The 22,615-nt window shown below is 46.4% G+C and overlaps 1 protein-coding gene across 1 annotated transcript in view; it reads left to right on the top strand.

The window, feature by feature from the left end:
* The window catches only part of BCAS3 (BCAS3 microtubule associated cell migration factor), a 476,692-nt gene that overhangs the window by 233,155 nt on the left and 220,922 nt on the right, over positions 1–22,615 (top strand). Inside the window, exons 21-22 of the mRNA XM_080983313.1 lie at positions 17,867–17,967; positions 21,193–21,389. Coding sequence (XP_080839439.1) covers positions 17,867–17,967; positions 21,193–21,389 — 298 coding nt within the window. The remainder of the gene's footprint in view (positions 1–17,866; positions 17,968–21,192; positions 21,390–22,615) is intronic.

Below are 22,615 nucleotides of genomic sequence, written 5' to 3'. Positions count from 1 at the left end.
CCTTCTTTATGGTCCAGCTCTCACTTCCATACATCACTACTGGGGAAACCATAGCTTTAACTATACGGACCTTTGTTGGCAAGGTGATGTCTCTGCTTTTTAAGATGCTGTCTAGGTTTGTCATTGCTTTCCTCCCAAGAAGCAGGCGTCTTTTAATTTTGTGACTGGTGTCACCATCTGCAGTGATCATGAAGCCCAAGAAAGTAAAATCTCTCACTGCCTCCATTTCTTCCCCTTCTATTTGCCAGGAGGTGATGGGCCCAGTGGCCATGATCTTCGTTTTTTTGATGTTGAGCTTCAGACCATATTTTGCGCTCTATCTTTATATAGTAGGGTGCATTCCAGCAACACAATAGTAAGAGGCTTCTACACCACAACACACCTCTCCATCCCTCATCCAGGCAAGCAAGAGGCAGCAGTCACAGTTTAAGGACACCTTCTGGCTAGGCAAAAGCATGCGAGGAGTGTCTTTAGCAGGGTTTTTGAGGGGTGGTAGGGGAAATTCCTGAGGGCCAGACACAGAGGTCTGATGGGTCTCCTTCATCTCCAAGGCTTGGAATTCCCCACTCATCCTACATTAAAGGGGTTGATTATTCTGTATTATTTCAGGGGGAGAGGGTTAGACCCCATTTACAATGATTGTGTGTGAAATAGTGCTTGTCTCACCCTGCACCAATTGCTACCTGGCAGCAGTAGCAGAGGAGAGGAGAGCAGGGCCATTTCGTTGGTGCAACTTTTGGCTCTGCCTCTCCCCGAACTCTTTTTGCACCCTAGCAGATCACTAGAAAAACCTACGACTAGGAGTTTGTACCTGAGTTTGCTTATTTCCTCCTTCCTCCCTATCCATTTTCCTTTTGTGTCGTGTCTGTTAAGATTGTAAGCCTGGGATCAGGGGATCCTGTGTTTATATAGCTCGGGTCACCTTTTGGGTGCCGAGATCAGCAGCGGGGGCCGTCAGAAGGGCAAGGAATGGGAACCAGGAAGGGGCTTTCTCTGAGCCAGCCCCTAACTGGTTGAATTCCCTCCCCACAAAGGTGGACCTAGCACCATCAGTCTGCATTTTTCGCCATATGCTGAAAATATGCCTCTTTACCCTGCCCTTTGACATATGATTTTATATATAGACAGGACTTGCTCGGTGCTTGGAGTGATACAGCTGCAGGGATTTTCTTACATACCTATCCACTGGTAGATCTCTGGTGGATCAGCAAGAATTTCTGACTTCCAATTCTATAACAATAGCAACAACATTTTGAGCAGTTTTTGTTTTTTTAAGATAAAGAGGCTCAATCGTCTGTAGTCCCCGTCCCCCCACAAAAAGAACACAGAAAAAACCACGGAGAAGTAACTGAAGACTTGGATCAATTCCAGTAAGAAAAGGGAGCCTCCACATTGAGTTAGCTAGTTCCACAGGTTCTAGATCTCAAGGAGGTTTAGAAAAGGCTACAATTTGCTTGAGACAGTATGGAATGCGAATGGATGCACTGAGTTATGTTACTGCATTTTGCTTGTTGCTGATCTTAACCTTCCAAGGGCCCTGGTGGTCATATGGGAAAACATGCTCCCTCTAGGAACTAGAACTCAGACTGCTGAGACCTTGTAAGCTGATTGCGTAGACATTTTAGCAGCAGTTTACGGCAAAGCCACAGCCTATTTTTGCACACTTTTAATAGTGCCTTTCTGTTTACTGTCAACCTTAACCATTTTGCCAATGAAGTCCCCTTTTAAAACCCCATCCAGCCCTTCAGATGACTGAGTTTTCATGTTGTTGTGTGTTCTTTCACTCTCTTGGGAACTCTTGGCTTGAGATGTGCAAATTTCATCTTACTCTCTCAGACGCTAATTTGTGCGTGAAAACTGAAAAAGTGGAGACTCTAATTTAATATCTCTACATCCCAGGCAGCAAAGTGGAAGCGCTTAATCCAATCGGCTTGGTTGATGGCAAGCCTCCCGTCGTAATAGTCTATGGTATCGGGTAGACGTCTTGGCCCTATCTGGCGCAGGTTGCTATGGGGAGGAGGGCTAGGCTTGTAAATTAATCTTGCTCTTAAAGGGAGAAGGAAAACAATCATCATAAAGAAGCCGAAATGTTTCTGTGTAGGAGAAGAAAAGACCAAAGGCCAGAAGGATGCAGCTTGGCCACGTTCCTAGGAATTGTAAACATCCTCTCACCCTTTAAGGTGGGAAAAGAGCAGTGAAGTTTTGCATAAAATATGCATAGATGCAATATATAGTCCTACTCAGACTAAGTTAGGTTCATTAATTTCAGTGAGTCTACTCTGAGTAGCTTTCTCCTGCTTCTTAGTCTCTGTGCTGCCTCTTGTAGAAGCAATGCTTTTTTCACTCAGAGGGCAGTGGAGCACAGTTCTGGCACCTCTCAGGTGGGCGCCATTGTGGGCCACCGCCCCCCGCCCCCCGCCCCCCGGTCTCTTGCCTTTACATATTTCTGAAAAGCCCAAAACAAATATTTCAAGTCAAAACAGAAGCTGGCCAGTGTGTGCAAGTCTACATTTTTTTTTTAGATCTACGGCTCCACCTAGCTCCTAGCCAGTCCTAGCCCCAATTGGTCAAGCTATGGGGCCCAAATGGTATTTCCTTTTTTTCAATCCGTCTCCCATGTAGCGGCAGCAGGCTTTAAGCTTTCCAGCAAGGCCTCTACCATTGCACACACATGCAATTGCCCAAGCTTCCAAGCTGCCCTGGCCGTCTGCCTGAATCTAAGAGAACAAGGGAGATGGGGGCGCATTTATTTGACCTGCACCAGAACCAGGGGTGGCCCCCAAACCAGCTTGGGAGAGAACTTGCCATAGCCTTTAGCACCTCCACAGGTGGTGAACGCAGCTATTGTCAAACCGGAATCTGTGCAGGGCTGCCCTGAGTTGCCTGGCAACTTACTGTAACAATTTCATGGTGAGTTCTGGCACCTAAGACTTTTAGAGTCAGCTGTTAGGGTTGGCATAAAACATCCACCACCAGTTTCAAAGGACCAGCTTGCAATTTCGAGTCAGAACTTTCTTGTCGTCTTGATTGACACCCCTGTTTTGTCAAGACCCTGCCTGGATGCCCAGCAGTGGCTGCATTTGAGCAAAGAGGCAACACCCGCACACCCGCACTGGCTTCATGTGTGCCATTTTCAACTCCTTCCTCCATCGTTTATTTTCCTTCCCCTTCCCTGCCGCTGCCCCACCACACAGTAGTCATTTGTCAAAAGAATGTATGTTCCCACAACGGACCTCCATGAATGGCGCCTTTCATGAGGGATGGGGACCTCCCAAAGAAAGGTGACCAAACCCCACCATCTCATAGCGGGATCGATGTGCCGAAACAAGGCTTTGCTAAATTGCTGCCTGTGGCTGTGCTTATTTTGCCTAATGCTTTCCATCTTTCGAACCAAAATAATTCCTTAGTTCCTAACCAGCTTTCTTTTGAGTCTTCCAAGGAAACTCCATCAGGGCCAAAGTTGTTTAATAGTAATAATATTCAGCATTCGTAGTCGTTCTTTTCGAATGTGCAAAGCAATGCACACAGGCTGTCTCGGTAATCCTTCAAACAGGGATAGCTCAGTCGGTAGAGCGTGAGGCTCTTGATCTCTGGTTCGTAGGGGTTCCAATGCATATTATGGAGCTCCGCTCAAAATTACAACTAAACATCAGGAAGAACTATTTGACAGTAAGAGCTGTTTGACAGTGGGATGGTGTTGGGAGGTTGTGGACCAGGCATAGGCAAACTCGGCCCTCCATATGTTTTAGGACTACAACTCCCATCATCCCTGACCACTGGTCCTGTTAGCTCGGGATGATGGGAGTTGTAGTCCCAAAACATATAGAGGGCCGAGTTTGCCTATGCCTGTTGTGGACTCTTCTCCATTGGAGGTTTTTGTGCAGAGATTAAATGGCCATCTGGATGCTTTAGTTGAGATCCTTGCATTGCAGGGGGTTGAACTAGATGACCCTTGGGATCCCTTCAAACTCTACCCTTACATGATTCTGAATCCCCTTGCCTCATCTTAGTTCTGCAATGCCATTGCCTCAGACACCATGCCGGGTGGTGCTTGGCACAGAAGTCTGTGCTTTGATTTTAGAACACTGTTGTTCCAAAATAGCCCTGAATGTAAAAAAGTAAATATAACCATAGTAATCCTTCAGTTTTGCTCTTGAAAAGAAGCAACGAAACCCCCACATGGAAAACACACTCTTGATATATGGCCATAGGAATCAGTTATGCCACATTATGAACTTCCTGGGCTATTAGATCCCATTAAATACAAGAAGATGGCAGAAGCCGAGAGCAGGAACCCTACCTGAGCTTGCTTCTACTCTTCCCCCCTTAGGGAAATATCTGTTAAGACACAAATGCTCTGCTTACCTGCAGGAGCAAATGTAATGGTCTCACATTAGCCGTGGCGGCCTGCGGTTTGATGCGCTATCGCTTCCGTCAGTATGTTTAATTGCCAGCAAATGGCTAAATGGGAAGTTGGGGGGTGAATGGCCGCGGCTGTCTGCCATGTGAGCGGTAAAAGGGATTCTGGCGCCATTTCAGGGTCGCGATTTGTATCTGTCTATCAGAGCTCAGAATGCAGGCCGTTTTCTCTTGGTTTCAGACCCTCTGTATAGCATTTCTGCCAATTGTTTGGCTCCATTAAGTGTGCGGCAGTGGAGCAGGGAGGCGGGTGTGTTGGGGGGAGGAGAGGAATAAAAGCTTGAATGGTCCGAGCCGCAAGGGGCTACGGATAAGCCCTTTCTTTGTCCGGAGCTCGGAACACTGCATTAGGTCTCATTATCCATTTATAATAAGTGACCTTTGCCCCCCGAGGTCATTGAAGAAATACTCTGTGTGCTTTGCTAACAGAAGGTACCCCTCGATCAGCCGACAGACGCAACAATGAACCGTCTGATAGTCTGGTCGCACAGGGTATACTTTTGGGGCGGCGGGGGAGGCGAAAGGTTTATAAATATACAGCTTGATGCCAAAGCCTCCTCTCCCATCGCTTTAATCTTTTTTGGACAATTCACGGGCAGCCAGGGGAAGGACTCAGCTCCTCGAGAGGGAGAATGTATTTGTACATTTTATTTTAACCTACACACACGCTGCTTGAATTTAGCTACGGGTGACCTTTACACTGATACTAGTGAATGGTTTTATTTATTTATTTAGATTTTAAAATAAAAAAATTGCAACAGCAGCATCGAACAGCTGGAACAAGGACAGTGTTGTCCGGATGGAGCAAGTGTCCAAAGTGGTTCTGGAGGGTGGGGTGAAGTGGGCTTGTAATCAGACTCACAGACCTGTGTGATTTCGGGGTGGGGGAATGATTGGTAACATCTGCTGCAGAAACCTGAAGGCAGAATTCTCATATTGTGACCTACCTGGGGATAATAAAGAGTATTTTTTTAACACACACACACACTTCTGCTCAAGGCTATTCTAGGAACACTGGAAGTTGCCTTATACTTTGTCAGATCTTTTCTCCACCTGACTCAGTATTGTCTGCACTGACCGGCAGCAGCTTTCCAGGGTTTTGAGAGGGGATGTTCCCAGCTCTAATGGGATGTGCCAGGGATTGAACCTGGGGCCTTTGGCATGCAAAGCTGATGCACTACCCCTGAGCTGACTGTCTTGGCTAGTCCCCTATACTGTGTACAATACAATTTGAATCTTGACATACCATAAGAACAAAGGAAACTTCTTTTTATATCAGTTCCGAGTTTTTGCCCATCAAGTCTGGTATGGTCTACACAGGCTAGCAGCAGCAGTTCTCAAGGATCTCAGGCGCAGAAGGGACTAGCCCATCTATTGTTACATGATCATGCTTTCTTACTTACAAAAACTAACAAACAAACTGGAGATGTGGGGGACTCGACCTGGATCTTTTTGTATACCAAGTATATGCTCTATCCCTGATCTAAAGCAACACTCTTATATTCAGTGCAGTGTAGTGCAGGGATAGTGAATGTGGTACGCTTCAGACACTGTTAGACTGCAAGTCTCATCATCCTTGACCATTGGACTTGGGCTGATGGGAATTGGAATCCAGCCATGTTGACTACCTCTGGTATAGTGGGTGAAGGATGTGAATGTGGAACCTGTGGTCCTCCTGATAATGTTGGACTCCAGCTCTCATCATCCTTAACCATTGCCTGTGCTGACTGGGGCTGATGGGAGTTGTAGTCCAACAACAGTGTTCTTCAACCCTGGATCAGATGTTGTTGGACTACAACTCCCATCACCCTTGACCATTGGCCATGCTAACTTGGGACTGAAGGGAGTCCAACATTTTCTGGAGGGCCACAGATTCTTTTTTCCACAGTTAATGGGTTTCCCCGAGCATACTGGCACCTTGATGTGCACCCAGATACACAGTAACTTACTTCCCCTAACCCCATTATACAAGTAAAAGAGCAACAAACTTTAGATCATGCGTTGGGTTCTTCCCCCACCCCACTCCATTTCCCATAATCATGTCATATGGAAAGGGCACCTTCTGTTTACGGGCATTCTTCTTGGTCAGATATATAAAATTTATGGGAAAAGGCCTACAGAAATTAGGAGGAGGCTGATGGCAAGAATTAATATATTAACTGGTCTACAACATTCTTTGACAAATTGCTTACTAAATACATCAAAATTGATTGGCCGCTGTGTGTTTTTTGAATTGACAAATGAGTGCATTAAAGGAAGGAGAGAAATCTATTAATTACAGCTGCCCTCGACCGTAGGAAATGTAATGATATAAATATAGATTTTGTTAAAACAAACAAACAAAAAACTAACCCCCATCACCCCCTGACTTTTGCTGTAGGGTTTGCTGGTAAGCTTACACGACATATCTTCACTATTAAATCTCTGCTGGGAGGTATTGCAGTGAGCAATTGATCTTGAAACATGTGTGCTGGGTGGGAGCCTTTTTGTTATGTTAAGATGTGACACCACGTGCCACAACATGGTTGGGTTCAAGCTTTCTACAAGGATCTCTTTCCACGCTGACCTGTCTACCATGAAAACATGATGATTTGAAGGGTGGGGCATAGTCCAGGGTGGTGCTCTTCAACTTGGACCCTTAGATGTTGGTGGTTTACAACTTCCATCATCCATTGGCTAAGCTGGCTGGGCATCATGGGAGTTGTAGTCAAGCAACACCTGGAAGCCACAGATTAAAGAACTAAGGTTCTAAGGTTCAGTGAGTTAACATGGGAGTGTTGGTCAAGCCTATTGTAATAGAATTGTAGAGTTGGAAGGGACCACAAGGATCATCTAGTCCGACCCCCTGCAATGCAGGAATCTTTTGCCCAACATGGGGCTTGAGCCTGAGATTAAGTGTCTCATGCTCTACCAACTGAGCCATCCCAGCTTCTTGTATTCAACCTCCTTTTGCCTAATGTGAACTGAGAACGGTCCATAGCTGACAACTGGCATTCTCTCACAGCTATGTATTGTGAAGAATATTCTGCCATGGTGAGCAAGGTATATTTCAGGTAACCATATCCACCTTTGCACTGAGGAAGAGGTAAGGGGGGCCTCTTTTTCCCTTGCACCACCTGTCCTCTGATCTCTCAGCAAACCAGGGGACTTAGGCGCTCTAGGTTATGAATGGCCAGTCGACTTTAATCCCAGCTAAGGTGGCCACTTGCACATTGCCAGAAAAGGACAAAAGAGAGCACACATCTCCATACATTTTTCATATGGGGCCAGCACATTGGCTAGACCAGCTTGAAGTTTAAGCCCCACAATAATGTGGAAGGAGTATGGAGAAACACATGCTGTACTGGTGGCAATGTTCAGTTTTGCCCTGAATCTCTATGGCGTTATTTGAAGACTATCCCTATTTGAACCAATCCCACCATCTGCCTCTTCTGTCTAAATAGTAGCTGTGCTTTTACAATAAGAAACTGATGGTGCTTTATCCACATTTCAACATTTTGTAACTTCTGGTAAACAACAGAGCGATGTATATACATTGCCTTGTGTTGTCCAAGCAGAAAGTTAAATATTCATATTGTCTCGGTTCTTCCTTTCGATGTCATTTTTTTAAAGCTTGCTATGAAATGTTACCTCTAGTGAGTTTTGCTTTTGCTTCCCAGAATTAGACTTGGTTTAGATACAGTAATTAAGCCAGGCATCATCGTTGTCAAGATGACTTAGCAGTCAACATGAGCTAATTGAAAGCCCGACTTGTTACCTTCTGGGCTAGATTTTAGTTCTCCTGCATATAATGACCTTAGAATCCTTAGAAAACTATAGGGTTTATTTGCTCAACACAAACTTAGCAGCAGAGGAGTTAAGAGTAAACACAATGAAATTAATGGACCCAAGTCAGTCGTGTCCATTATTTTCACTGGGGCTACTCTAGGCAGGACTAGCACTGAATACAACCCAGAGTCAGTTGCTCCAATTTCACACTTGGAAATATGTGGTGACCTGAACTGGTGAGTCAGTGAACATTGGCACCTTTGACTTGTGTCCCTTTGACGTGATTGCACCAGATTTTCAGGAACACGTTGCAGTTACAAGTTACGAGATGGAAGGGAAAGCTGGCTCTCCAAGGGCGAAGTCTTCCTGACCAGAGTTTTAGGGCGTCTCACACCTGCGTCCGCCTATGTGGCAGTTCTCCTGGGGGAAATGTTGGGGACCAGCAAGGAGAACAGCACTAGAGTGACCCAAATATGTATTCAGGAAAGGGAAGCACTTTTTGGTGCTCGGGAAAGCTGGCACGAAATGAAGGAAGTCGCTTTGGCTCAGCACCGTTGGAAACCTTCACCTGCCAAAGAACTTGTAGTTGCAAAGTCCACTTCCATGGCCCGCTACAGAAGGTACACAGCCTGCAGAAGGCCCCAGGGTCAACCCCCAGCACCTCCTGGTATGGCAGGGAGAGAGCCCCCTTCCAGAAATGCTGGAGAGCTGCTGCCAGTCAGTGCAGACAATACTGAGCTAGGTGGATTGATAGTTCGACTCGGTATAAGTGCAAGTCCCTGTGTTTCACTCTGGTGAAATCAAAAGCGGTTGTCTCAATCAATCATTTCCCCGCCCCAAACACTTTCTGTGAAACCGAATGTACGGTGATTTCAAGGAGCGGAAACCTGGCCCCATGTCGCTGCCCAAGACTCCTCATATTAAGTGGTAAGGTCATTGCGATAAGCACTTCCGTGTCTTAACACAACCTTTCGCGAGCCAGCCTGCATTACCTCTCGTTTACTTGAAAGGCGTTTGTAAGTGGAAACGTCAGCGTCCACGGCCCATGGGGAAACAAAAAGGAGGGTTCCCCCTCCCTCTCCTTAAGACCTGACTGTGTTGCCCTTTTCCTGAAGACAGAGAGGTTAAGTGGTGAAAGGAAGTACAAATAATTCCTTTTGCCGAGCGTATGACAGAGCAAAATGAGTAGAAACAGGGCAGGCTTCCGTTCTTCCATCGAGCCGAACTATCTGGGACAGGTGGAGCCTCTCTGGGGGCTCAGAAAACGCTCCCCCCCTTGCTCTGTGCAACCGTTTCATAAACAGACCCAACCAAGACGTAGTCATCAACTTGGGACTGTTTATGCAGATGTGAGAAATTTGCTGCGATCTTTACATCCCTTTGTGGCTCTGGGTGTGTCCACGTTCGTTGTATCTCGGTAGTAAACACTGGTCTGTCCCCTGTGTGGCTCTCAAACGCTGGGAGTATTTCTGAGGGCAGGAGGGGGGGAATTAAAATAACTTTCAGATGCCTACAAACAACAATAACATGCTGAAATGGTTCTTTTTTGCTGCTCTCGCTTGGTCATCTGGAACTTCTTAAAAAAGATGGTGGTGGTTGGAGAGCGTTTGGGGAGGGGGATTTCCATCAATGCGGAGAGGTCAGTTTTCAAAGCGGCGTGCGAGGGTTTAGCTGTGCGAGCCCTCCTGACGCTAATGGGAGTCAAACGGCTAAATCCCCGCGCTCCGCTTTGAAAATTTACTACTAAGCCTCTTGACTTCTCACTACATACTTTGATTGTAACAGTAATCCATGGTTAACATAATTTTCCCGACAATAATGTCAAACATACTTTTGAAGTCGGTGAATTATAGAAAGAAGTTACCTCTTCCGTAACTCTTTAAAGATGGCCCCATCAGGCTGATTTCACAGTAGGCCCTCGCCCCTGAGTTTATTCTCCAACACAAGAGAAGAATGTATTTGTTGCCGCTGTTTGGATCTTTGGCTGCAGGCTCTCTGTGCTTGAAAAACCCAACGCTACTCAGTTGCATGTTGCTCACACAGCCCCAATCTTAACAGGGGTGCCTTTCACAAGGGATGCCGTCTGTATGCCTTTTTGTACTAAATTTGGTCCTGACCTCACAAATGCTTTTTAAAAAAAATGACTCGCAGAATGTGGGTAGGCCTGCACATCTTGTAACTCCCCAGCCATGTGCATTAAATGCACTGCAGGCAGGGGGTCAGCTCACTAAACACTTCTTTATTATTTATTTGATAAACTCCCAAAGAAGATTATAACAATTTTAAAAAATGAGACCGTCCCCTGCCCACAGACTTACAATCTGAAGGACACAACACAAAGGAAAGGGGATTGGGAGGGAGGAGGGTGGAAAGCCAACTTTGAGCACTATTTCATAGATTTAAAAAGATCTTATAGTGTGTTCTTTTTCAGAGTAGGGAGTGGCAAAGCAAGCTTTTTGCAGCTGCTTCTTCACTGGGCTGTGGATGGAACCGAGCAGGTCTTCCCCTCATGAAGATGATATCCCTGGGAAGCAGAGGGAGCAGCTTCCTAATAGCCCCGGGTCCCTTGGCGGATGGTTGAGGACAGCAAGAGCCTTCCTTCTGCTCTCCAGTCGTAGAGCACCTAGCAGTTAGCGCTGAGTGTTCTTTCTGACACCGAGAGCAGAAGCAGGCTCCCTGCAGTTGCTCCTTCACTGGCCAATGGATGGGGCCATGCTGATCTCCCCCTTGCCAAAATCTGCTTCCTGGGAACCTTGACAGTTGATAGTCATGTGTGGTGAAGGTGATTATTGACCCAGGGCCACCAGGGCCAACTTAAGACGTTTTGCCGCTTGAGGCAAAACAGAAAATGGCACCCCCTGCTGCTGCTGCTGCTGCTGCTGCTGCTGCTGCTGCCTCATACCTTTCCCTCCTCCTTCTCTGCCTGAGGTGTCTAGAGGCAGCCCGGGGAAGCTCTGACATTCAGTGTTGACTTAAATAATGAGATTGGTCCAAATGCGAGTGTGCATCAGGCCCTCCAGTCCTGTGGGTGGAGGCCAGTGTCTTTCCTTTTCCTAAGGAGCAAAGTTGTTGGGGAGGCTGCAAGCATCAGGAGCTCTTGCAGCCCGAAATGGGAAGCTTCAGTTTTGTGGGCAGCTTCTCAGTATGGTGAGTGAGCAGAACTGCATTTTGGATCATCATCATCTTGGGCAGTGAATCAGGCTCATTCAAGCTAGCCAATGGACCCTCCTGGACAGGAAGGGCTATATGAGACTTCCTCTTTGGACTAAGACCATGTGTGATCCAAAAGGTCTTCCAGACTGTCTCCTGGGTTTGCCAGTCTCTGTAGATAGTAGTGAGCTAGATGGACCAATTGCCTGACCCTCAATATAAGGCAGTTTTCCTGTGCCCTGAGTAGCTTGCCTTGCCTTGCCCAAGCTAGCTTGCTGCCCTCAGGTGTGGTGGAGGATATTATCCCATGTGGAAGCAACGTTCATTTGCCCCTCTGGTACAGAGTGGGGTGGTGTCAATTTGCCCTTCAGCCCCAGTGACTGTTTGATGAGGGTGTGCTTTGCCTGGTTTTATTTCAGTCTTCCCAGGTCATCATCCAATGTGAATGTCAGTAAACACTTCATTCATAGACATATATCCTGGATTCTGGCAAGTTTGAGTCAGCAGCCCTATTGAAACAACAGCTTACTAGATACCTATATATCTATCTCTATCTCTATTTAAGGTCAGCATGGTTCCACAACACCGAGTTTCTTCTGTGGGGGGAAGCAACACACCTGCAGTCGTCGAGAACCCACCATGTCAAAGATCTCTCTGCAGCACACAGAGATGTCTGTTTCGTAATTATACCCTGTCTGTGACTGTTCTCCTGGGAGGAATGTAATGAGAGGAAAAGGAAACCAGATCTCTGCATTGAGCTGCTGATAGAAAACCTGAAAAGATTAATAATTGAGCATCTATTGTCCCCTTGTGTCGGAGGGCAAGGAAGAGCTGCAGTGGATCACACGAGCAAGATGTGCTGCTTTTAGGGATTTGGGCTGCTTTGTCGTTTTTAATCGCTGCAGCACCGTGTGGTTCTGCTCCTGCAGGGATCAGGCCGCAATTGTTCAGCACCCTTTTAGCTGCTTTATGTACCACTGATGTGGCTTCTGTGCTTTCTTTTCATAAATCCAGATAAATAAAAAAAATACATCGGGGAAAAAGATCCCAAAGATAAGAGCATCAGAAGAGCCTTGCTAGATAGCATAATCTAATCCAGGACCCAGCAGCCTCTAATGCATTGCAGAAAGAGGAGGAACTGCATCGCTTAAAAAAGAGAGGAGAGGGGACAGATTTTGCATAGAATTTGCATATCCTGATTTGTAAGTACTGATAGGGATGTAGGAAACTGACTTATGCTGAGTCAGGCCACTGGTCCTTCTAGCTTAGTGTTGACTGGTGTCAGCAGAGGACACTCTCAGACCTACCTATTGAACCTGGGACCTTCTGCATGCGGGCAGATGATCTGCCACCAAGCTAAGACCCTTCGCCAGATCTCTAAGTCAGGCATAGGCAAACTCGGCCCTCTGTATGTTTTGAGACTACAGTTCCCATCATCCCTGACCACTGGTCCTGTTAGTTAGGGATGATGGGAGTTGTAGTCCCAAAACATCTGGAGGGCCGAGTTTGCCTATGCCTGCTCTAAATGCAAATCTCCAACAATTTAAATAGCCTTGCAATGCATCACAGCATAGTGGGGAAGGCTATGTTCAGGGGATCTCTGTGCCTGCTCGCTCTGCTCTCCAGGTGCTGTTGATGCTTCAGGGCCCCTCCTGCTGCTCTGCCTCCTTTTGGTTCTTTATTTTAAAACTGGACTTCCACGACAGGACTGTTCCTCCATAGAGTAGGAAACATGACCACCCTAGAAGAGCAGCCTACAGAAGCCAAGGTAGCCACTCTGGGGTCCCACTCGCACCCCAGTCCTGGTGACTTTGACAAAGTGAATTCTGTTTGGCCCCCTACCCCCAATAAAAAAAAATGGTGTTGAATATCAAGCTTGCCTCCAAGCGCCTGAGTTGTTAAAAAGTATGCATTTCTCCAGGTCAGCCATGAGCCAGCAGGAAAAACAAAGGCCTCATTCACACAAACAGCAGATGTGACATTAAAGCCGTTCCTGGACTGAATGCTAGTGACGGCCCTGCCCTGTCATCTTCAACTCTCTGAACTAAACTATTCACCCTCCTGGTTGTTGGCCTGGCTCAAGCATATAGCAGATGAGGTGGCAAAAGTTCATTGCTGGCAGGGTGGGTGCAGGATCACATGGTTTGGATGCTACCCCATGAGCAGAAAAGGCTCTGCATATAGAAAAGCAGCCTCTCAGTGATCTGAAGATGGCACAATAGAATTGCCATTGTCTATGATGTGCACACTAATTTTTGTTTCTGCCTTGGTATCCTTTGTGATGGCACAGGTGTTTTGAGCATGGTAAAACCTCCGTAGCCCCACCTCCTTTGAATAGCCCCACCCATTCCTTGGCGATGTGTGGCCAAAGCTGCCTTAGCTTGTGTGTGTGAGTAGAAAGAAAGAAAGAAAGAAAGAAAGAAAGAAAGAAAGAAAGTTACATATAGATAATGCAAAGCGGCTTCATAATGTACATTCTAATTACTAATACCAAACTCAGGCACTGAGTTATTAGCAGCTTTGCATAGCCAAAACGATGCTTCTGGGACACAAAAGGGAGAATAGCAGCATGTTCGAGGGAACCCAACTGTTTGCAGCCCAGTGATACTGAGCATACTTAGTAACCACAGAATGCTGAATTGTGGGGGTAATGGAAAACAGGGGGAATGAGATGGAATAGAGTATCCTGAAAGTGGATGTGTGGTTGGATGACTGGCTGGAACAGAGAAACAGGAACATGCCACACTGTGACATCTTGTTGCTGGGTCTCCACTTGTCATTTGAAACTGGAACCACAATAATCACTAGCATTATCTGCAGTTTCCCCCCCTTTTTTGGCTATGGCAGAGAAGGCGATTGGATTTGGAGGAGACAGGGCAGTACAGCAGCAATCAAAAGGAAAGAGGGGGGGAATGAGGGGTTATTTTGGCTGTGGCTGTAAGCACACTTACTTGAAATCAATGGAGGCTACTTTCAAGTCAGCTTGGCTCTGGGCTCTTGGTCTTTCAGTGTTACAACCGAGGAGACCAGCTGATGCGGAGAGCCTAGAACCAGTTGTGGCTAACATTAAGATTTGCGAGTAATTAACAACAACAACGCACGTAGTGTATGGATTTATAGAGGCGCCAACATCTATTTACGGTCCTATATGTGTCTCTTTCCCATTATTAACTAGTTTACAGCACCGTTATAAAAAATGGGAGTGGGCAGAAACTTCACACGTCAAAGTTACCCCTGAAGCAACATTTCCCTCGTTCTTTGCCCACTCTTCCGCCGCCCCCCCACTTTTTCTTCACAATATGCAGACTCTAAAGCTGGTTCATTTATAAATTCTTTGTGCTTTTTAGTTCTAATTGACACAAGGGGGACCTGCACTTCAGCAAAACGTTGCAGTATTTTCTCATCCCCAGACAAGGGCCTTCCTCTGAGATACTGTAAGCTTTGAGGGTCCCTGTGTGCCACCTCTGGCTTCTCTTCAGATCGTATAAAAATTTCGCCTGTGTGCCACCTCACAACAACACCGCCAATCCCCATGTTTCCCTGTCTTTCTTTTCCAGCGGATGCAACGTCTAGTTCACAGATGACAACAAAATGACAGGAATAAAACCAGTTACAAAAATACAGCTACCTGTAGTCAAAAGACATAGCAAAACAGCTCCATTAAAACATCTGTAATTGAAATATATAATAAACACTCCCATTAAAACAGCATCATGGTTAAATTAGTTATACCATGTGAGGCCATTGGCCCGTTTAGCTCAGTACTGTTTACCCTGACGGACAGCAGCTTCTTGCCTGAAAGAGCTTTTCACAGCTCTTCCTTGACATGCTGGGCATTGAACCCAAGAAGTTCTGCATGCCAAGCAGGTGCTCAACCCCTGAGCTACAGCATCTTTTATGATCTTAAAAGATCTGTGTCCCTTAAGAAGCAATGTCAAAAGGGACTTGAGGTTTACAGCCCATTCCCTCCCTGCAAGAAGACAGATTTTGAAGCCTCTACTCTTTCCTCAACAGGACAGGCACTGACCGTACCGTAAGCTCACTTGACACTCATTTTAATGACCCAGGGAGAATCGGCTGGGAGCCAACATTAAAACTTCCCTCTTTTCCCACAGCCCGTCATTCTCTAATCCCGATCTTTCCTCGTTCTGGCAACCCATTCATGTCCCCCGGTATTCCCACACACATTACGTCGCCCTGAATTCCGGACGTCCCCAGACGGCGGACAAATCCCCTGTCCCCCGAGGTGTCCTGATTAGAGGCAGGGTGGGGAGGCTCCTCGCGGCTGTATTCTTTCGGTTATAGATTTCACTTAACGGTGATAAAATATGGCTGTTTGGCAAAACAGCTGCTGCCGAGATGTAAATCATCTGCTCCCACCTGCCAAAAAGATCTCGGCCAACTTAATTGTCAAGGCAGCTTCAAATAAGTTGCATTAACGTCAAGGCGGCTTGATGGTTACGACTCCCTAGGCCAGGGGAGAAGCGCTGTGCTTTCGAGGGCAGCCTGCCCAGCACTGCCCGAGGAGGCGGTTTGTCACTGCGGCTTAGCTTGGCTCCTGCGTCTCCTAAAGTGGACAGTTTCTGAAAACTTTGCGGCGGGCACTGTATCGTTGACGGTGGCGCTTGTCAAGGGGTGAGATGGCTCTGGAGCTGTCAGGTTTACTTGAAGCTGTTTCGCCATGCTCCTTTGTCACTGCCAGCTGGAAGACACAAGCAGCTAGTTTGAACGGGAGCAGAGGAAGCTGCCATATACCCCATCCAGATGCCTTGGTCCATCTAGGGCAGCATTGTCTACTCTGACTGGCAGCAGCTCCCTAAGATTTCAGACTGGGAGTCTCCGAGAATTTAGTCAGAGGATGTTCCCAGCTGTACCTGAAGATGCCAGGGATTAAACCAGAGATGTTCTGCATGCAAAGCAGCAGTGGTAGACCTACATTTTGGGGGGCTCTGTAGCTTGAACTCTCATAGGGGCCCTTCACAACCAGAAATGAGTTCTGGGTATGACCTGTTATCTTCTTCAATGGGGTTGTTCCATGACAAATCACCACACCTTTAAAACACATGTGCTACTGACTTTGGGGTTGTTGAGATATATACAACAACAAAATCATCAATTTGAGCCGTATGACTCAAATTGGGTCTACTAGACTCCAAAAAAATTAAGCAACGTGGCATAAAGTTGCTTCTGGGGCCCCTCTGGAATGAGGGGCCCTGAAACTTAATGAGGAGCATCCCATTAGTTTCAGTGTAGATCCACCCCTGCAAATTAGATGCTCTTCCACTGAGCAATGGCTCTTCCCCTAAAGTGAACAGAGAAAACTGTAAGCAAAGTTAAAGACACATTGCACTGTAGAGTGGGGTGCGGAGAAACAGAATAAATAAATAAATATATATATATACTTTTGATGCTGATTGGTTTATATTTATTGCTTTTATTAACTGTTGCCTGGAGGAACCTAGGCTCCCTGTAACTCATACATCTTTTTGGCTTAGTTATTTAACTTAACATGCTGCAATTATTTTCTTCCTTATGCACATCACAAATGCAATTTTACTTTGTACCTGGTGACCAGGACCTAATATTTGTTGTTTGTATTGGTTCATGCTATTCTTAAAGTTAATTATATTATATTTGAAAAGTTAACAGACACATTTTGTCCACCTAGCTCAGTACTGCACTGCCTATCCTGATTGACAGTGGCTCTCTGGGGCTTCAGACAGGGGTCTCTCCCAATCCCTGAGGCCAGGGATTGAACCTGGGACCTTCTGCATGCAGAACAGGTGCTCTACCACTGAGCCCCAGTCCCTTTCCTCTTTGTTTGCTTGTGATGGCCAAACCAAATCTAAGTATTGGTTAATTTCTAAGTGTTAAAAGTACTGGGCTTTACACTTAACCTGGAAATTAGTCTGTTTGGCCAGCATCTCCCATTAAAAGGATCAGGTAGCAGGTGATGGGAAAGCCTCTTATCTGCTTAGGTGTGTGGCATCTCTGTAACACTCAAAGTTTTCAGCTCCCTTTAACCATAGTACCTATACTGAACTGCAGGGATGAGGAGCAATATATCTTTGGACACCAGATGCCAAAAACTTGCAGTGATGAAGATCTGTTGCTTTCATGTCCTGCTTGTGGACTTTTCACAAGAATCTGCTTGGCCAAAGTTGGAAGCAGGGTCCTGCAGGAGATGGTCCATAGTTCTGATACAGTGGGCACTGCTTGTATTTTCATGGAGGAGGCAAGAACACTTCTGAATACCAGTTGCTGGAAATGGCAGGAGGGAAGAGTGCTCTTGTGCTTGGGTCCTGCTTTTGGGTTTCCCAAAGGCATCTGGTTCGCCACTGTGAAAACAGGATGCTGGACTAGGTGGGCCATTGGCCTGATCCAGCAGGTTTTCCTTATGGTTTCTTACACACCGTTCCCAAGATGTCTCGCACCTAGGCTCAGCCTGAGCTACAGAACTATGCCATGCGTCTTCTGAACATTATTTTGACCCTCTCTCATTCCTTTCCCCTTTCTCTTTTTTACACAGTGGTTCCTCTGGGAAGTCCAGGACCGATCACACGGCACGAATCTTACGACAGCTTAGCATCCGACCACAGTGGGCAAGAAGATGAAGAGTGGCTTTCTCAGGTATAGATATTGCAGGTGGTGTGCATGGTCCCAGGGCAAGGGCAAGGGACCTGTGGCCCTCTAGTCGCTGTCAGATTTCATTTCCCATCAGGAATAGGCAATAGTCAGAGGTGATGGGAGTTGAAGCCCAGCAACCTCAGGAGGGCCACAGATGTCCCACCCTTCCTTTAGGTTGGCTACATTGCTGGGATGTTTGTGTGATTAAAGTTGAGCCCAGATTGGACCTGTCTGTTGGGTCCTCAGTGAAGTTCGATATCAGATGGGTGCTCATTGGAGGAACACCCACCATATTGCCTTTTGCCACACAATCACAAAATGCCCTCTGCATTGCAGAGCTGGTGGATCAGGATCTTTGGGTGGAGCTCTAGGGGATTTGGACTAGACCCACAAGTAGTGTGTATCCTGCAGAAAAGTGTGCATAATAATGCATATATTTCTGAAAATAATGTTTTAAATGGCACTGTTTTAAGAAACATTTATTTGCCAAAAAAAGGTATATATTGGGCCAGCTTTCATACAATCCTGTGTATATTAGAATAAATTCGTGCAAATGAATTTTCATGAGGAATATCTCAAACTAATGTGGAAATGTGAGGAACTGAAGACTGGAAAAATCAGAAATTGACAGGTTTGCCCATCCCTAGGCTGTGTTGATTTAGCTGCAGGTATCCAACACCTAGGAGCTAATAGCAACAGAGTGAAAATCCCCAAGCAAAGATTCAAAACAAAACAAAACCCACTGCTTGTACTCCAGTGGGTCCTGTTCGTTGCTTTCTTGTGACTGCCAGTGTTTGCCACTTTTCAGACATTCACCGAATTCCTCAAGCACGCATGCAAGTGCTGATGGCCAACAAATTCCGGACACCCACTGGAACATGACTTATATTGTAAAGCAAAAAAACACACACACAAAAACCCAGCAGAAGTCTTTTGGGGCTGCTCAAGGGGTAATCAGGAGTACTTTGGTTATTTTTGTTAAGAGTGATCTCGGAACACAAAAGGCGCGCACGATCCCTGAGCCAGCCACTTTAGATTAGAAGCCCCGCCGTGCGTGTGTCTTTTTCCAGACGAAAGTGTTGCCATTCGCAGTAACAGCATGCAGTGAAGAAACCCTGCCCTGCGCTTCCACTTCTCAATTAGAAGAGTGGGTAATGCGTGCTGTCATTGGGAAGTACATACAATATGTTTGTCCTGCACTCGGCGGGGGAGTGAATGGGAACATCTGGCTTGTACCCTTGGTGAAATTGCAGAGGCATCTGTTTACCTCTCGGGCTCTGCGGCGCTGATGGTTTCGAGCTTAAAATATACAGAATGCTTTAGTCGTGGCCTAATTTACATAGCGGCGCAAACGAGCTGCCTGCATCAGGCAGACAGCCTGAGCTACCCCCACGAGAAGGGGAAATGCGGATTGAGAACGGAGCGGCCTGTGTGCTCGTCTTCCTAGGCTGGGAAAGAATCGCCCAACAGCAAGACTGTGATAAAGGGGGGGGGGAATACTTGTTATAACAATCACAAGTCACCTGGAGCATTGAAATTTGAGCATCAGTAGAGACAATGCAGCAGCCCAGGAATCGTATCTCTACAAATATGAAGCCAGCGTTGTGGGGAATGAAAATGACTTTGGAAGGCCACATTCTGTGTCGATTTAGATTTGGGGGCCTTGTCTTTCTGCCTCCCCCAAGCAAAGCAGCTTTATTCTTCTATGATGTTGGAACCTGTAGTCTTCAGAAGATTCCTTTTACTTTTTTGCGTGCAAGATGGTTAAACCCCCTTTTCCCCCCCTCTCCATTTCACTTTGGTCTCTGAATCTGATGTTGCTGCTTTTCTGTCGTGGGGTTGTTTTTGTGTGACGGTGGCATTATTTTAACTTCACTTTATAATTTATTTCTTTATTGAACAATTTATCTGTTTTTAATGCTGCCCTTCATCATCGATTCTGTGGCAGTTTGTTTCCAACAGTCCAGAACGTAATAAAATACCATTGATGCTGTAAAGCTCAAAAAAAACCCAAAACAGTAAAGTAATAAAGCAGTAGAAAAAAGCAGTGCATGGAAGTGCTTAGAAATACCTTTAAAAGACATGGAGAATTAAATAAATAAATAAAGCTTCACCTGGCCTCTGAAGTAAAAGCAATTCCCCATTTATGTGGAGGTTACCTTCTGAGGCACCGCGCGTTTAAGTGAAATCATGGATATTGGGAACACAATTGAAAAAGCCTGAAAACACCCTCTAAACCTCCTTGCTTAAACTCCAGCTCTCCACAGGCCTCAAAGGTTGGCACAAGGGCTCCTGGGATTGCACTTGCAAAGGCTCGTGGGATTGGCAGATGCAGCTTTTGCACCATTTTTGCTGTTTTGCATTCTTTTAGGGCCGCTTTTGCTCCTCTTTGTGCCACTTCCGGGTTCACGTCGGTGCTTGCAGTCACGGTTGTGCATGCCTTGAACACACGTAATTGAGGAGTTGCCTGTATAACAAAATTGTCTCCAGGCAGGATTCTCTAAGGAAGGACTTCCACAGATGGGGTGGATCAGCATAAAATGCCCCTCTCCCTGGGCAGGGGCATGTTGGAGAGAGTTTGGGCAGATGACTGCTGCATGTGGTCAAGTTCATAGGAGAGCAAGTAATCCCTTTAGGGCAGCCTCCTCAAACTTCTGACTGGGCATTGCCCACAGCAATCTTCACTGATCATTGCAGTGTATCCCTAATAATTATTATTATATGACTCTAAGATTATTGTATGATCTGAGAAGGTTGTATAATCTTAGAAGGGGACGCTGTTGTGAGGGGCATGGCTGTTACTATCTTGAAGTGACCCTGCACTTCTGAATTTGACACTACACTATTGAGGGGAGTGGGGTGTTTTCCTTTTTAGATGAAGGCAGATGACGGAACTAGATGGTATGTCAGACGCAAGGCAGCTGCTGAAAACAGCACCCTCCTGTTCTCCCTGAGTACATAGAGGGTCCACTGAGCTCCTTTGGCTGTTGCATCACAAGACTATGTCAGACTGTTAAGAAATCTGCCCTGCAGGAGCACTCAACACAGGGCTGCCATTTTATTGCAATTCTTTCCAGAGATCTTTAGGACACTCTGAATCCAACAATTCAGTTATTGCATGGAGCAGTTGGGGGATATAGACAGAACCTCCTGATAAAGACTACAGGACGTAGTTGCATCACAGCCATTAAGTACTGCTTTAACCCTGTTTGGATGCTCCCCTTCTAGGTTGAAATTGTGACTCACACCGGACCTCACCGGCGCCTGTGGATGGGCCCGCAGTTCCAGTTCAAGACCATCCACCCCTCAGGCCAAACCACAGTCATCTCATCCAGCTCTTCAGTGCTTCAGTCACACGGCCCTAACGATACCCCACAGCCTCTCCTGGACTTTGATACGGATGACCTGGATCTCAACAGTCTCAGGTGAGAGAGAGAGAGACCGAGACGAAAACACTATTCATTTTGCATTTCCTTGGTTGTTATCCTTCTGGCCATACACAACCAGCTGCTTACTGACAAAAGTGATTCTCTCACATAAAGTGTGGGCCAAATCCCATCAAGCCAGTCTGCTGAGGGCTGTGTTGGCAATGGGTCTTTAACTGGCCCCAATTGCCGAGTGAGGGGCGAAGTCCCCTCCATTTGGGCACAACAGCTGAGCACAGTTGCTCAGTCACTTCCATGCAGTGGTGGCTCATGTTCCATAATAATCAAAATCAAAGCAATACTTTTATTTATATGCTCCCCATCTGACTGGGTTGCCCCAGCCACTCTGGGCGGCTCCCAACAAAATGATAAGAACACTATAAAACATCAACCGTTAAAAACTTCCCTGTGCAGGATTGCCTTCTCGTATCTTCTAAAAGTCATATAATTGTTTATCTGTTTGACATCCGATGGGAGGGTGTTCCACAGGGTGGGTGCCACGGCCAAGACAGCCCTCTGCCTGGTTCCCAGTAACTTCACTTCTCACAATGAGGGAACCGGCAGAAGGCGCTCATAGCTGGACCTCAGTGTCCGGGCTGAACAATGAGGGCAGAGATGTTCCTTCAGGTACACTGGTAAGATGTAGGGAGCCCAACAATGGAGCCAGAGCCAATGATTGGCTGAGCCAGAGCCAATGACAGGAAGAGGCAACTAATTCTAGTTTTACCCCATGATCTTTTCTGATGAGTTCTACAAGGGGCAACAATGAGACTGAGGAAACTGACGGTCAGTGCCACCTCCTTGACTGGTTCTAAGTAAGGGGACAGGGAGATGGTGGCTGGCTGAGGGCAGACTGAGCTTGGTGGGGCCGTGCGCCATTTCCCCCGTATGGACCAGCCTCCGCTGCTCTGGTACTCAAGCTGAACTGAGGAATGCCTTGAATAACCTTCTCGTGTATAAAACACATAGTTTTTCATTATTTTGTTATTACCGGGCACAGCTAAATCATATGGTAGAAATATGCTCCTTTGCCAGCAGCGATAACATCCCGGGATAACAAAGCAGAAGCGAATGCTGGTTCACGGCTTCTGTTCTTTCTTAGAGTGACTCATAACCTGAGTGGAGAAGAACATCGCTTATTTAGCCTCACTTGTACTCTCTGGTTTTCTCTACCCCATTCTAATGCATTTGGATTGATATGGATATATAAAATCGTAAAAGCAGGC

This window comes from Podarcis pityusensis (genome assembly GCF_964106645.2).
Source record: "Podarcis pityusensis genome assembly, chromosome: 15".
In the NCBI taxonomy this organism is placed as follows: domain Eukaryota; kingdom Metazoa; phylum Chordata; class Lepidosauria; order Squamata; family Lacertidae; genus Podarcis; species Podarcis pityusensis.
Note: the sequence above shows the minus strand (reverse complement) of the source record. Positions and strands in the feature narration are given on the sequence as shown.